We start from the raw sequence: 16,012 nt of genomic DNA, 5'->3' as shown, positions 1-16,012 counted from the left end.
ATGAACATTAAAATCTTGTGCTATATCTTCTGACTAATAGCAACATTTTTTATTTATTTGAATTCCAAATATGATATACTTGAGCAGTGTAGTTTGGTTTTGGTTTAGCGTAATTTACTGGTTTAAAACTAAGCAAAACCAACAGCAAAAACCCCTTGCAGTTGAAGTACACTTAATGACTTTGCATTGATGGCTTATTTTAATGAATATGACTCACGTGATGAATAAGTGTGACAGAACTCAAAATAATTTTTTTTTTTTTTCATGATTAAAAATCCCCTTGCATCTTTTCAGTTCAAAATATTCATTCTTTTTCAGGTTCCTGTTTCAAATTATCGCAATCCAGTATTGGATTTGGCTGCTTATGACCAACAGGGAAGTAAATTTGATAACTTCAGTTCCCTGAATGTTATCTGGGAATCAACAAAAATGTCTTTAGCTAATATTGAGCCTAATATGCCAATGGAACTGATTCTGAAAGAAGATGGAAGCAGTCAAAAGAAAATGCATGGTAAAAATTAGTTTAAATGAGCATTTCATTATTTGAAGAGTCCAGAATTAAATCTATATGGTAGTGTCTGATCTTGATTAAGAAAGTAATGTAATCTGCAGTCATATTTCAGCTTGTCCTAAGCTTGCATTTAAAGCCTGCATTATTAAACAAAAATTAAAAAAGCCCATTTTTAGTGAGGAAAATCATTGTCATCTTAGAATGAAAATGGAAGAGGTGAACAGTTTATACTTTGTCTTTTTCTGCCCCATAATCAGATTTATTTTGCTTTTGTTTGGTTCCAGGCTTACAAACTGTTTTAGTTCATCACAAGTCTGGAACAACTGCTATTTCTGCAACTGCAACAGGATACCAACAATCTCATCTCAAGGCAGCTAAAGTAAAAATACCGGTACTCAGAACTCTTTTTTTGTTGTTTTTTTTTTTTTTTATTTTGGGGGGAGAGGCGAGGGGTTGGGTGGGCAGGGCAGGATGTGCAATTATTTCCTTGTGATGCTTAATGTGTAGTATTTCTATATATTTATTTTCCCAGTGCATAGTAACCTAAAAATAAGGCAACTCCATAACCAGTTCTGAAGAAAGATTCAGACCACTAGATTTTCTTAATGTTTATGGCTCTTTTTTTTTTTTTTGTCTTCATCATTATTTTCTGCTATCCATATCGAATATGTCCTATTCTTTTCCCTTTACATCTTTCATTTAGTTTTCTTTCAATCCAGACTTCTTTAATGAACTGGTGAAGCTCAGCTACTTATCCTTCACCAAACAAACCATGTGTTTAATGCCGTTTTTGCACGGGAAGGCAAATGTATTATTTCCACTTGCAAAACAGGGTAGGGATGTTATAGGTAAGCAAAGCAAAAGCTGGCTGATACTGTCATATGAACTGTATGTAAAATCTGTGCTCCGACTAATGTTCTTGTTCTTTGATCTCCATTGGTCAGGGAGTAGAAGGGTGGGGATACTCATTTATATGGTGCTAGCCATATAAATGAGTTGTAATGACAGAAGTCAATAGCCATTCCTTACAATACTTAAATCTGTAGACATTTAACACATGGAAGAACAGCAGTGTAAAGTAGTGATGATAAGCACAGAAGGCAGATGTAAACAGTAGCTGCTTTTCTGTTGTTGTTGGTGGTGATGTTTTATTTTAACTAAATTTAAGGGCAAATTTCAGCCTGCGGAACACCCTAACATGCATAGTAACTAACTTAAAATATTGTGCTTCTCTAAATTCTGTTTCAATTTTGGTAAGCAAGATTTAAGTAGTTCCTTGACTCTGTACAGTTCTGAATCATGTACCATAAATATAGAGTTGAGACAAAGTAAATTACGGCGCTAGTGGTTACAGTATTTTTAATCCAAAGTGGGTCACAAGTAGACATTCATAATGTGAAGTATCCTATGTCCCAGTTTTCTGTCAGTCAAATTCTGCCAAATCTTGGACTGACTATTACTTCAAGTTACTAGATTAGAGAGGTGGTTCCGTGCCACCTGAGATACTCGGTTTTGTATCTTTTTCTCTTGAGAAAATTGAGTTGTAATCAGGGTGCCTGGTGTTCTTCAATAATTCTGTAATTTTATGTGCTCTGCTTCATTGCATCAATATTCAATATTCTTTCTCACATCTAGGCATTAGAGTGAATTCTCTAAACTTCCTATCAAGTTGATAGAAGTTCATATTATTTCAGTATGTGATATATACATGCATAATGGTACTGAAGTTCTCATGTAGTCTTTGTGTTTGGGAGAAAGCTTTTCTGCTCAAAGTGTAGTTGTAGGCATCACTTCTGCTACAGTTACATGGATTTATGTGTTGCTTGTGTAAATTAGATGATTCGCTTTTTTTTCAAATGCATTAGAAGAAGTCTGCTATATTCTGCTTTCAAAACTGTCCATACTTATTTTTTTCTAACAGACAAATAAAAATCTAATAGATGGTATATTAAGATGTCTTGATCACTGTTCGCTGTTTAAGTGGAACAGTCATTATGTCGTTAGGGAAAGATGACATCCTTTCTACATCAAGGAAATCACTCTACTCATTAGGTGAAATGGGCACATAATACTAACTTCCTCTGAAAACCATTTTCCCTTTTCAAGCTAATGTTGTTATGAATGAATGATTAGAGTTGCATCTGGTCCAGTGTTTATGTACTTAAATTTCAGGAAAAATTTCTTTTGGTGGCCTGCTAGGAAGAATCCTAAAAAGATCTTGAAAGAGAAGAAAATCTCTTTCCACTTGCTTGTTCTGTATGAACTTAAAGCAGGTCTCTGAGTTAATATCCTATCTGTATGTCAGACGTGGTTAATTGATCCTGTGAAGTCTTGAGTGAATAGGCCTTTGTTCTTTAGCTTGGACAAAGATGCAGAATATGATAGCATGTCCTGTATCTGACCTTACATGAAGAGGAACGCTAGCAGCTGAGAAGAATGCTAGCAGCTGAAACAATTGCTTGATCTTCTGGATGTTCTATTAATGGAAACTTCTCCAGATCTGGCTCTTTGTTCATCTGCTTTAAGAATTCTTTCCTGCATATAAGAGAGACTTGTATCATTTTCTAATGTTTAGTATTTGCTGTCACACCTGGTAAATGGAATTGTTTCTTTTAGTATGAACCTCTTCTACCTGTGTCTGCTGCTATTGAGCTGATTCTAGTGGAAGATGTAAAAGTCAGCCCTACTGATGTCTCCATTTACAATCACCCTGACATACAGGTAATGCATTATTTTGCTGATTATTCTAGAATATCAAGAATTATGACATGGGTAAGGATGCCAGTTTTAGCAAAGTACAAGCAAGATGCAATTTAATTTGGGGTGCTTTTTTGTTTTTGCAGGCAGAACTGTTCATCAAAGAAGGTTCTGGATACTTTTTCATTAATACCAGCGTTGCAAACATTGTCACTGTGAGTCATGAGGAAACTCAAGGTGTTGCTTTGGTGAGTGAAGTAACATAATTTTATGTCTGTTTGGCAATCTGAATGTTATTGTGTGTGTGTGCGTGTGTGTGTTCCAAGTATTGGAAAGGGATTGGTATTGGATGGGATGACTGTTCTAAATTCAGTCTCATACTTTCAGAGTGTGCAACCTCTAACCCCTAACAAAAAGGTTACAAGCATTGTGAACAGGATTACACATCTTCTAGAAAGCTAACAAAGCCTATCTGACACTTGTAGTAATATATTGGTTTCATTCTGTCATATTTACACTATTTTATTTTTATTCTTTTAGTGGAGATGTAAGAAATCCCTTTCACACTTAAGGAGAGAATGCATTATGTGTTTGTTTTTTTTCTGTCTCCAATTTTTCTTAAGGGGAAAATATAATTAACTACAGTAAAATACTACAGTGGTGCAGTTGTGTACTCTAGAGCAGAAGGAAGTCTTGGCTAAGAAATGAACTAAAATATGTCCTCACACAATTAGCTTTTATCACAGCAATAAAGCTAGCTATATGATAGCCTTGCTGTGTTTCAGTGCGCTGGCAACCTACATAATCTTTCAAAGCTATTGGTCCAGATCAGCTGTCCTTGCTGCTCTATAAGCATATAAAATAAAGTTTGTGTGTCACACTTGCTTCTCCATTTTGTTTGGATGCATGTTAATGTATGCCCCCAGTGTATGCATCAGTAACCTCCTTGGGAATGGCTGTCATTCTGACAGATGATATTTATTAGGACTTTATTTTAATTTTGAGGCAAAAGTAAGAGCGGTGCCCTCAAAGAACAAAATGCCAACTGTTCCAACTCCTCTTATTGGTTACTCCTGTAGTGCTGCCAAGTAATGCTATGAATTTTATTAAATTCCTTTGAATTGGGAGGCCTGGTTGTCAGTCACCCTTTGTTTCAGAGAATTATTTTCCATGAGTATGTAAGAGTAGGACACCAAACATCTGTGCTGTCTCTGGCCAAAGTGAAGGCCCCTGTGGTGGAGAGAATAGTCAGAATTGTCCCTGGAGTGTGTGTAGCAAGGTCAGGCAAAACTGCAAGAGAACTGCAGAGGTAATGCAGACAAAAGGATGGAAGTGTGACCTTGAGGACGTGTATGGAGAGAGGACTTTAGGATGGGTGCCCAGTTGTGAGAGCTTTTGCTTGTGAGCAAAGCTCTGTTTCTTTATCACTTGATTCTTGCTGTATGCTGGTGAGTGTAATGTAAGTTCTTTGTTTAAAAATAAAGAAAAAAATGTATCCAAGAAATACCTGACTAGTCAATTGTTCTCCCACTTGGAAAGATCTTCCACCAGCAATAACTGTAAAGAATCTCCTAGGAAGCAGTATTAATGCTTTACAGGCATAATATCTATCCTTATTTTTTTTTTCCTAATAATTTTGTTTTTCTGTCCTCTAAGAAAAGTTTCATTGATACATTTTTGTTGTCTATTGTTATTCTGATGGCAAAAGGAGAATAACAAAATGTCACACTTGCTTCTAGATGAAGATTTTTTAATTCAGTTGCTGCCCAGGGCCATTTGCACTAGCTCAATACTATGATACTGTTTAACTGCATTTTACGGCTTTAATTTTGCTTCAGTGGAAGAATTATCTGTGTCTAAGGCTTGGAGACTTCTGCATCCGACTAATTCTGCCCTAGAAGGGAAACAAATTTTATCCTGTGAATGACAGACAAATGAAAATAAGAAATGCTATAGTAGAATTTTCTTTTGACATTGTAGGTGCATCCTCTGCTTCCAGGATCAGTGACTGTAATGATTCATGACTTGTGTTTGGCTTTCCCTGCACCAGCTAAAGCTGAAATTCATGTATCTGATATACAGGAACTGTACGTCCGAGTTGTTGACAAGGTTAGTAGCTTTGAACCAGTGTTAGTAGATGATCCAGATTGTCCTGATACCTTGTGCTGATTGTAAGCATACACCTAAGACATGTACAGGGTGGTACTGTGTAGTGGTTAGGGCCCTCTGCTACAGCTCTATCACCGTAGAGAAAGTTTTACCTCCCTGTACCTGTTTCTCCCTCCCAAATTTATGTTAGGTCTTAATCGTTCAGAGTATCAAGTGTCTCCTACTATTCAGTGCAGCAGCAATCTCAACTTTTGTATTTACACATCAATGTTAATTCATAATTTATATGAACACACTAATTTACATTTCCTGTTGTTTGAAGTGCTTGAGAGCGATTCTTTTAGGAGCATGTTTTGCCCCAAGGTCGTTTTCCATATGTTATGCTTTAAAAATGAACACAAAAAATGTCCACCTCACTTTACTTACCAGCTTCAGTAAGTCTTATACAAAATAAGTGTTGATATTCCTAGATGTTTTAATTTCAGCTTGCCAGCTGAAAGACCTGAATTCATTTATTTAATTTGATACTAACTGTAGCTGGCAGGGATTATTCTTTAAAAGCAGTGCTAATCTATGCTTTGGGCCTTATCTCTAATACTCTACAAAAAGTGTAATATAAAATAAAAGAAAACATGTATGTCAATAAATAAGAATTATTTTTAAAATAGTTGAAAAATGACTGGATTTGACTGTATTTCAGGTGGAGATTGGAAAAACAGTTAAGGCTTATGTCAGAGTTTTGGATGACTCTAAGAAACCTTTTCTGGCTAAATACTTTACTGTCATGGATCTAAAACTAAGGGCGGCATCTCAAATTGTTTCACTTGTGTAAGTTCATGGATTTGTTTTTTTATTAATCTGCAAATGTTTATAGGCAGAATAAGAAAAATGAATAAAGATATTTGCTTGGGGGCACAGTGGTATACAATGAATGGTCTTTTGATAATGCATTTACTTCAAAAGTTGTGTTTCTAAAGTAGAGCTTCAACGTTTTGATTACCTGTTAAATGTCCTCAAAAAATTGCTTAACTTAACCCTCTAAGTCTCGTTGGCTGATTTATGAAACTTCCCATGTGCTGTAACATTTCATGGGGGCCATCAGCATCTCGGAAGGCATGACTTCGCAAATAACATGAGGTGAAAAAATGTATTTGTGGAGACATGCTATCAAGCTCATTGGCTGCTTTTTATAAGCAGGTAGGTTAAATCCTTGTATTGTCTAGAAGCTTCCTATTTTCCAAGCTCTAAACACAATGATTAAAATCAGAGGTAAAAAACTTTTTGGACTGATTTTTATTATTGAAACAATGAATAATAAAAGCATTCGTCTTTGTATGGAGAAGTATGTGCTCGTTTGTGCATACATCATGCAGTACTCTCTGGCTGTATCTATCCCACTCCATTAATTCGTGTTAAGGTGTGTACTTGAGGCCTGTCCCACAATTGCCTGTACCTGTGAAATTATTACTGGATTCCCTGGCAGAGTTGTGGCCTGCACCAGCTAGCACTCTTGTTTCTATTTCATTTAAAAATGAAATACAGGCTACAAAGAGCCATTTCATTGTGTTTCATGTTGAGTTGTGGTATTTACGTAGTTACTTAATAGTTCTTATGATGAAACTGATATATACTAAATAAGTCCATTGCAGTTGTTATTCATGTACTTTATTCAATGAACTTACATATTTTACTGTATTTCCTCACTACAGCCCACTTGCTGAAGCTCTCGATGACCATACTGCAGCATTTTTAGTGCATGGGGTGGCCTTAGGTCAGACTAGTCTTATGGCAACTGTTACGGACAGAAGAGGACAAAGAATCAATTCAGCTCCACAACAGATTGAAGTAAATCATTTCAGATTAAATATGTGTGTAAACAAAATCTGTTATGATAGCACAGGAATAGTATACTTTTGTTAATTTATAATCTGCCAGAATAATCTGTTTACTTTTTCTGCTCAGAATTTACCCAAATGTTAGTCTGTTTCAGATTTCAGTGTTTTTCAACTGCAAACGATGAGTTTAGTTTCTGCATGCTCAATTTACTGTAATTACGCAAATAAAGCCCCAGTTTTACACTTGTACGTAATATATCTTGATATAATTTGTCTGATTAAAATGGCATGAAGACACGTATTCATATTTCCATTTTTAGGTCTTTCCCCCATTTAGACTACTGCCAAGGAAAGTGACCCTGATTATAGGGGCCATGATCCAGGTAAGACATTTTCTAACATATTTTCTTTGTTTTGTAATTTCTCTTTTAAAATAAATGTGTACAACTTACTTTTAGGAGTAAATTTTCCATGTTAGCTCTGTTCTTACTGAATGTTCTTTCCACCAAGAGAGCAGTTTCATTCTTAAACCACCTTGCGTATGACTGTATTGCTGGATCAAAGGTTTTGTGTTTGTTGGCATTAAAGGGAGCATAAGCTTTTCCAGTGTAAAATACCAGGATAGCATTAATAAATCTGCCACCTGCATGAAGTTAAGCATGGTGAACTAGTTATACAAACAGGAACGCAGAGTTGTACCATGTGTGGTAAAGAGAAAGTGAGGTAATTATTTTTTTCTTGAACTATCTGGCCTAGACCGAGCACCAACTGTCATAGTGTACAAAGCACACAGTATGTTTCTGTGCTAGTTTAATGTACTTCCCAGTCCAGCATCATGGATGGACCAGCATGCAGGCAAAATAAGTTCTGAGACTGTCTGGAAAGGCTCAGACAGCTTTTTCTTACTGATTACATTATGGTGCTGAGCAGGGAAAGGTGTACACTGTGACATTAACAAGAACAAATACCTGATGAACAAATTCAGTTGTTCTGCGTGTTATTAATTACAGATCACTTCAGAAGGAGGCCCTCAACCTCAATCCAACATCATTTTCTCCATCAGTGAGGAAAAGATTGCATCAGTCAACAGCGCTGGACTCATCAGAGGAGTGGCAGTTGGGAATGGGACAGTAACAGGAGTGGTGCAAGCTGTTGATGCAGAGACAGGGAAGGTTGTTGTGGTGTCCCAGGTGATGTATTATGCTACTGTTTGGGGCTGACAGTCTCTAACAACTCATGAATTTGGATCAAATAGTCTTTTTGCATTAATATTGCCATCTTGTGTACTTGACTATTTTGTTTTTTTTTTAATCTCCTTAAAGAAAGCAGAGGTTTTTCCTCTCTGTGAGCTCACGCGTTTGCTGACAAAGGAGATAACTTCAGTAGATAGCTAAGTGCTAAATCTTGCTGTATCTTAACACTAAGCTCTACTGATAATCCAAGGAGACTTTACGAACAGTCTGTTTGATATCTTCCAACTTGATTTTTAAATCTAGAAAAGCCTGTGTAAAGAAGCCTTTCTAAAACAGCAGAAGGTTAAGGCAACACAAAGAAGAAAAATACGGTTTAGCAGCATCTTATGTCAGTAGATGTCAGAAGGTAACTTGCCTAAGCAATCTGTTGTCTCTTAAGCTATAGGCAGGCCATGGAGAATAACATGGTCTTGTGCTGTGGTTTAAACCAGTCTGTGGAGTTCAAGCAATGAATCTCTGAATTCCACTGAAGTCTGTGTCCATATAACTTGCTACTAGCAGAGTGTGTGGAAGCTGTTGAGCAGGCCTACAGGGAGCACAGGTTCCTGGGACTTGCATGATACTAAGAGCAGCATGTGCTGTGCCAGAGCTTATGGCTCTTCATTTGAGGTCAAGGGAGGAAGGCTGCAGCATACTACAGAGTTCTGCTGCTTGAAAGATGTCACTACAGTTCAAGAAGAAACTTAAGTAACTTAAAGAAAAAAAAAAAGTGTCTGACTATATATATACCTGTACACAGACATCCACTCTGTAATGAGGGAGCAGCATCCTGCCCTGATGTTTGTCAGGAAGCAGAATAAAAAGGTTCTACTGCCCAGTGAGGGCCAGATCGTGGAGGGACATTTCCTCCACGATCTACAATAGAAATAAAAATCTGTCAGGAATATAAGGATATTGTGAAGAGAAGACATCGGAGACATATATCATCCTTTTATTTTCGATTATCACCTTGGGTGTTTACTGTTTTTATTTCCTTCTAAATTATTTCAATGTGTTTGTTGTTGTTTTGTTAACTTTTGGGATTATTCATCTGTCTCCCAGCAAATCCTATGATCTAGTCCCTTGCTTTCTGTCATTTCTCAGCTCCATCATTCATCATGTCAGTAACCATGAGCAGAGTATGTGTGTGTTTTAGTTTAGATGGCATCTTTAAATGCCCGTCAATTTACCAAAAAGGTAGTTCTTTTGTAATCTCTTAGTCTAATATTGACTTATATCCATCTGTATTTTTCTGTAGTGAGTCACGTGCAAATCACATGTCATTATCTAATCTCTATTGTCAAAATAGTGAATGGATCCCAAAAGTGAAATACAGTTCACAACAAATGTTTATAATGCCTGACCTTCTTCATTTTTAGGACAAAGTGGAAGTTGAAGTTGTACAGCTGACAGCTGTTAGAATTCACGCACCAATTACACGAATGAAAACCGGTACACAGGTCAGTTGATTTATGATTAGCTTTTATTGCCTTAAATTTTTGACCTGCACATTGTGATCACTCCTACTAGAAAATTTGATAATACCACCCCAGCCCTGAGTGGCCTCCTGTTCTGAGTGTTACCACTGCTGATGCAGGAATTTATGTGCTTTCAATGGCAAAGCTCCAGAGCTGAACGTGTTAAAAAAAATAAAATGGGACAAGTTTACCTTGTACACATGACTGATTTTCAGAAATCCAGGCCCTGCTGAAGAAGCATTATTTAATCAGTTAATCTGAAGAAGGCTTCTTTCATCTTCATTCTAATTGTAGTGGAGGCTTTCTTCCTTTGTATATTAAAAATCTGCAGTATATCTGCTGACATATTGCACAAATACTGTTCAAATTGTTTTTAATAATTTGTACTCAGACTCTGTATTTCTCCTAGAAGTTACTTATCCAAAAATAGCCAGAGATTTTAGGTCATTTTGGTGATTTAAAAAAAAAAAAAAAAAAAAAAAAAAGTAAATCCCTGTTTTGTGTTTATATGCTATGTTGTCTTAATTTGGGGATATGGAAGAAGGTAATTGTCCTGAGCAAACAGTTAATCAGAGAGAGCATCTAGGCAAAGATGTAGAAAGCATGAGCATATAACTAAGATAAAGTGATTTGATACTACAAATGGAACAAATTAATTAATTAATCTTTTATGTTGGAAAACTGGTACTAGTTATTTTTTGTAGAGCATGTAGCAAATGAGAGAGAATCAAAATGTACTTTCTCACAAGATGGTGTGGTTTGTTGTTTGTTTGTTTGTTTGTTTTTTGAAGTCTTCTGCGTGGTGCATACTTGCAATGTATACAGCAGCCAAACTGTTTCCTTCATAAGTAGCATCTCTTGATCAATTAATTTTAAGTTTGTTTGCTGTGTGCAGGTTTAGTTATCATCCTTGAATTACCTAAGACAGTGGTTTCTCTCTTTCTAGATGCCAGTTTATGTAATGGGCATCACCAGTAGTCAGACACCTTTTTCGTTTGGCAATGCAGTGCCGGGGTTAACATTCCACTGGTCTGTCACAAAGAGGGATACTCTGGACATAAAGACAAGACACAACGAGGTAACACGTGTGTGTGTGCATGCTTGTATGTATGCGTATCTTGGGAAAAGGAAACTGCCATGTAATGGGAATTAAGAAAATATTGTTGCTTCCACTTGCTCAAAATCAAAGAGCCATTGTCAGTGTTGGGTGTGGCTATTCCTATACTATATCAGTATCAACTTTCCATGAGTAAAACTTTGATTGCTTTCTTCTGTTCAAGGCTTCTTTTCAGCTTCCTGCGAAATACAACTTTGCAATGGATGTTTATGGCAGAGTAAAGGGAAGAACAGGCCTGAAAGTTGTTGTGAAGGTCCTTGATCCTGCAGCTAACCAGTTTTACAACATGGCAAGAGAACTGTCTGATGAAATCCAAATTCAGGTATGATGATGTTGTGTAATTTTCTAATATTTCAGAGCTAAATTTAAGCCCGTATTTGAAGTCGGGAATTTTAAATGCAAAAATGTTGTTCTGACCTTGGCTCATCTTTGAGCCCTTACTGTTGTATAACGTTCCTGTATTTGGAAACCTGCAAGTTCCATCTGTTGGCAGGTTTTTGCACTGAATAGCTACGCACTGGTGTAATGCCTGAATTCAGGAGTTTAGGTTTGGTGTAGACCACCTGAAACTGAGGTGACTTTTACTTTTTGCAGGTAAGCAATGTTAGAGTTGTATGAAAACCTTGGTTCTGTAATATCTCCTTGCATGGAGGTACTTCTGAAGTTTTGAATACTTCTTGTATCTAGTGGTTATCTTGTATGTTTATGCAAGTGTGTCAGCTTGGATCAGGAATTAACTTTTGAAATAAATCTCACATTGTTTCCACTTACCATGCTTTGAAGAACAGTTTCAAAGTATGTGAACTGGATTGCTTTATGTGGAACAAAAACTGGAAGATGTGTTTGAGGAATGCACCTCTGTGGATGTTCCATCCATAGGATCACACTAGGGGTTGTCTAAAATAATCTGGGACAACGTGGGGTCTCCAGCACTGCTTCACTTGACAAATCTGCTTCTCTGTTCAAACTGCTTGGTACTGTCAATATAGCCATAGAAATAAATGCTCTTCAGAATAATTTTTAAAAGATAGTGTGTATCACATTCTCAAATATTCATGTTTAATTTTCTGGCGTTTAACTTAAATAACATAAAATGTTATATATAAGATTATGTTTTTTTTGTTTTGTTTTGAAGATAAAATAAATGGCTTGCTGTGCACAGCAGTAGGCTAAAGTGCCTTTTATTTTCCAGGTATATGAAAAACTTCATCTAGTCACTCCAGAAGTGGAAACAGAACAGATCTTAATGTCACCAAATTCCTTTATTAAACTTCAGACGAACAGGTTAGAGACTGTTTTTTCATACTCTGATTTGTGTCAACAGTTTATCAAAACTGTATCTTATCTCTTCTCTTGGTTTCTTTCAAATCTTGTGTTGGTTAGATAATAGCTTGATAATTTATTTGATATTTGGAACTTTTAGATCCTTATTTTTGAAAGATGTAGAGCCAGTTAAAGCAGTTGCATGCTTCCACCAGAGTTTTTATAGGCAATGAAAGCTCTATAGAAAATAGTTCTCTGCATGTCTCACACAGAGGCTATGGCTAGATTTTGAGATTAAAATGTCCTTCCCAAATGAGATAACATTTTTATAGCCTGTTTGCAGGCTTGTTTTGGGCTTGATATTTGGTTGCTCTTCTAAGCAGTTTATTCTGATTATTTAGTGATTAATTTGCTATATAGCAATTTGTAAACTTTTTTTCCCAGTATCTTCACTATCTACTATTGCAGCCCCTATGTCTGAACTTTACCACCAAAAAAATTGCACTGTTGCCAGAAAAAGAGCTGCTAAAATACAGCTTGAATACGAGGCTTCTTAGAATAAAGTAGGCTATTTCTATCTGGATGGAGAAGCTTAGGAGGAAAAGAAAAACAGTTATAGTGTTTCGGAAGTTGTGGTAAGTGATACTTTAAAAGCAGCTAATGTCTCAGAATGCCAACTAATGAGTTTATGTATTTGCTCACTTGATTAATATGCAAATACCATGGTGAGAGTTACTCCAAAATTTAACCTTGTCTACAAAACCATTTCCTGGAAACTGATGAGATCCACTTAATCATGTCCCTGACTTTGTCTTTAATACCAGCATTGACCCTGGCAGAGTATCTGCCTCTAAATATCATTTACAGAAAATGACTACAGAAGCTGCATGTAGTAGTAGCCTTTCCCATTATTGTTTGGAATCAAGTTTACATCAAGAAATGATAACACTGATTGGCAATGGGCAACAACTAGGTTTTAGTAAATGCATAAACCCAGATGAGACTTTGTCTAAGTAAGCTTGCAACAGAACTGGATCTTTTCTTTTTTAGATTAGAACACATTCTTCTCAGTTTATATTGCAAAGATTTAGAAAAAAGCATACCAGATTAGGGCTATTCTATGATTCTGTCTTAGATTTGTATAATATATTGGTATAAATATGGTTTTACTTATTTACATGAGTTCCCTGGTTTTTTTTTGTTTGTTTGTTTTTGTTTTTGTTTTTTTTGTGTGTGTGTGGCTTTATTTGTTTGTTTTTTTCCTTAAGGGACCGAGTGGCTTCCCTGAGTTACCGTGTCCTGGATGGACCAGATAAAGTTCCTGTTGTAAAAATTGATGAAAGAGGTGTCCTTAATTCTGGGTCTTTGATAGGGTTATCAACAATTGAAGTAATTTCACAAGAATCGTTTGGGATTAACCAGACCATTGTAGCTGCTGTTAAGGTAATATTTTTCTCTTTCTCTTTAGTCGGAGTTATAACTGACGTAGTTTTCTGTTAGTAGGATATTTTTATTACTGCATCAGAGTCAGTTAAATGCATGTTATGAATTTCCTTTCTGAAAAATGTATAGGAATTAATAGCTTTGGGCTTTGAAAAAAAAGTTCAGTGTACAAGCTAGATACAGATTAAATCCCACCAAATTCTTAAATATGGTACATCTTACAAAAAGTCTTTGGGTGCACATACCTTTAAAAAAAATCCTAAACATTCTACAGAAGTTCAAATAAATAATAAAAAATATATTACTGTTATAAGCATGCAATAAGTGAAAAAATATATTACTGTTATAAGCATGCAATAAGTGAAAAAAGTAAATGTCATCTGCAGTAATGAACATAAATACCTTACTAGAGATGCTGTGTATGATACCTAGATTTTCTAGATACCAGTAGTAACTGTAGAGCCCCCACATTTAATTTTCTATGCTGTTTCCTAACCATTTAGCTTTTACATAATGAGAGCCTCTGCATGAGAAGACATAGCAGAAGCAATAAGCTCCCTGTGTTTGGTGAGCTGGCAAGGAGCACGTCCAAGGATGCTGTGTGCCTAAACTACACTGAAATAGGGATTCTTTAAGGAAATACAAATATGTAGCAAAACTTGACAGTTTGGTTTCAGGCCAACAAAATTTCTTTCTTTCCCCAGATATCATCTGTTAAACTAAATGCTGTTATATGAAGTATAATACATCTTATTGGATGCTTAGGGCACTTCATTTCTGTTCAGAAGTCCTTGTCCCAAGAACTTTCTTCATCTGGCAACATGAGCTTTGAGATACCCACTGCTCCACCTCTTCTAATCCTTTTTTACTCTGTCAGCATGTTTCCAGTATGTCCCAGATAAAAGAGAAACATATTTAATTCAAGTACTGACTTTAAATTATTTGTAGGTTTAATTATTGTAATCACTTTGAAATGGCTTGATTGTGTTTTTTCTTTCTCTCTCTCTCTCTCTTTTTTTTTTTTTTTTTTTTTTTTTTTTTTTTTTTTTTACCATAACATTCAGTTTTGTCTCCTGGGAAGAGAATGAAAAAAGAGATTGTGGCTTAGTTTCACTAATGCCACTCCTGCTGCGAGGTGGTAGCAAGTAAATTCGTACAGCTCTGTTATAGATGACCTTGTTTCCTCCCTTCACTGCTGGATCTAGCTAGTGAAAGACATCTAATGACTTTGGAGTTGGCTCAAATGACATTTAGTCAGCATATAGTGGTACTGAAGTTAAATTCTCCCTTTGTGCATTCTTTCCGTACACAGTTACAATATCACGGAATTGTGGAGTCAGTGCACTGGTTTTAAGTCTGTGAAAGCTTTGTAGGAAGAACTGTCTCTGTTCAGAATCTCATACCACAGATTTATTTTCCTGTAGTTAATAAAACTATTCTACTTCTATGGAAATAACATTTTTAACTTCAGAATAACCCCATGAGTTCAGAGCATACTTTTGTCTTCTGTTTATGCATGAAGGACAGAGAGAACTTGAGTGGTTTTGCTGAAGGTCACATGCAAAAACTTGCAATGGAACAGCAGATGAGCTTTAATCTTGTTGTGTCATTGTAAGGCAGAGTATTCTCCTTCATGCCATCCTTCCTTTCATAAGTTCTTGTTTTGTCTATTTACAACTGTGCACAATTAAAAACCAAGCTGCAGCAGCATCCCTTAATGCTTAGACCTTCAACTTCGCTCAGAAAAGGCTATCTTATATAAGTCAAGGAGGACAGTGGAAGTAAGGAGTGATAACAGTATGCCAAAGCTTAGCATGGAAGCAAACTAAGCATAGCTTAAAATAACAAATACTTTAAAAACTGAGATGCTTTAACAGTAAGTACTATTTTTCTCAATATTAAATTTAGCGGCTGTCCATGTAGGCCAGTTTTAAATGAAATTTTAAAGTAAAGCAAGCCTGAAGATCTTTAAAGGAAATGTCATTTTTGCTAACTTGTTGCCTCAGCTAGTTGGGCAAAATGTCTGTGCAGTGTATCAGCTTGTGGAGTAGCCAGTTACATGTACTGTTTTTTAGCTACTCTTTTTTTTCCAGATGCACCAAGATGCGATTTGCTTCAGGCCAAATTTGTTCTTTCCTTTTTATGTTTTGACATGTACATTTTCAGATTGCAGAGTTTTACATTTCAGCTGAGTCTCTTAGGTCAGAAAAAAAGGGAATTTCCTACAAGATAAGCTTGAGGGCTTCTTTTAAAATAGTTTTCTATATATGTCTGAAGTTTTTTTGCTTTCTCTACCCTTCCATTATTTATTTTTCAAAAGTTGTAAC

The 16,012-nt window shown here is 36.0% G+C and overlaps 1 protein-coding gene across 1 annotated transcript in view; it reads left to right on the top strand.

The window, feature by feature from the left end:
• Positions 1 to 16,012, top strand: part of NUP210 (nucleoporin 210) — a 65,287-nt gene that overhangs the window by 37,035 nt on the left and 12,240 nt on the right. Inside the window, exons 17-30 of the mRNA XM_084530450.1 lie at positions 319 to 511; positions 796 to 902; positions 3,128 to 3,232; positions 3,355 to 3,456; positions 5,189 to 5,317; positions 6,018 to 6,145; positions 7,027 to 7,162; positions 7,473 to 7,535; positions 8,163 to 8,342; positions 9,764 to 9,844; positions 10,809 to 10,940; positions 11,143 to 11,301; positions 12,172 to 12,263; positions 13,511 to 13,685. Of these exons, the coding sequence (XP_084386576.1) occupies positions 319 to 511; positions 796 to 902; positions 3,128 to 3,232; positions 3,355 to 3,456; positions 5,189 to 5,317; positions 6,018 to 6,145; positions 7,027 to 7,162; positions 7,473 to 7,535; positions 8,163 to 8,342; positions 9,764 to 9,844; positions 10,809 to 10,940; positions 11,143 to 11,301; positions 12,172 to 12,263; positions 13,511 to 13,685 (1,782 nt within the window). The remainder of the gene's footprint in view (positions 1 to 318; positions 512 to 795; positions 903 to 3,127; positions 3,233 to 3,354; positions 3,457 to 5,188; positions 5,318 to 6,017; positions 6,146 to 7,026; positions 7,163 to 7,472; positions 7,536 to 8,162; positions 8,343 to 9,763; positions 9,845 to 10,808; positions 10,941 to 11,142; positions 11,302 to 12,171; positions 12,264 to 13,510; positions 13,686 to 16,012) is intronic.

The sequence above is a fragment of the Aythya ferina genome, assembly GCF_964211825.1.
Source record: "Aythya ferina genome assembly, chromosome: 10".
Taxonomy (NCBI): domain Eukaryota; kingdom Metazoa; phylum Chordata; class Aves; order Anseriformes; family Anatidae; genus Aythya; species Aythya ferina.
Note: the sequence above shows the minus strand (reverse complement) of the source record. Positions and strands in the feature narration are given on the sequence as shown.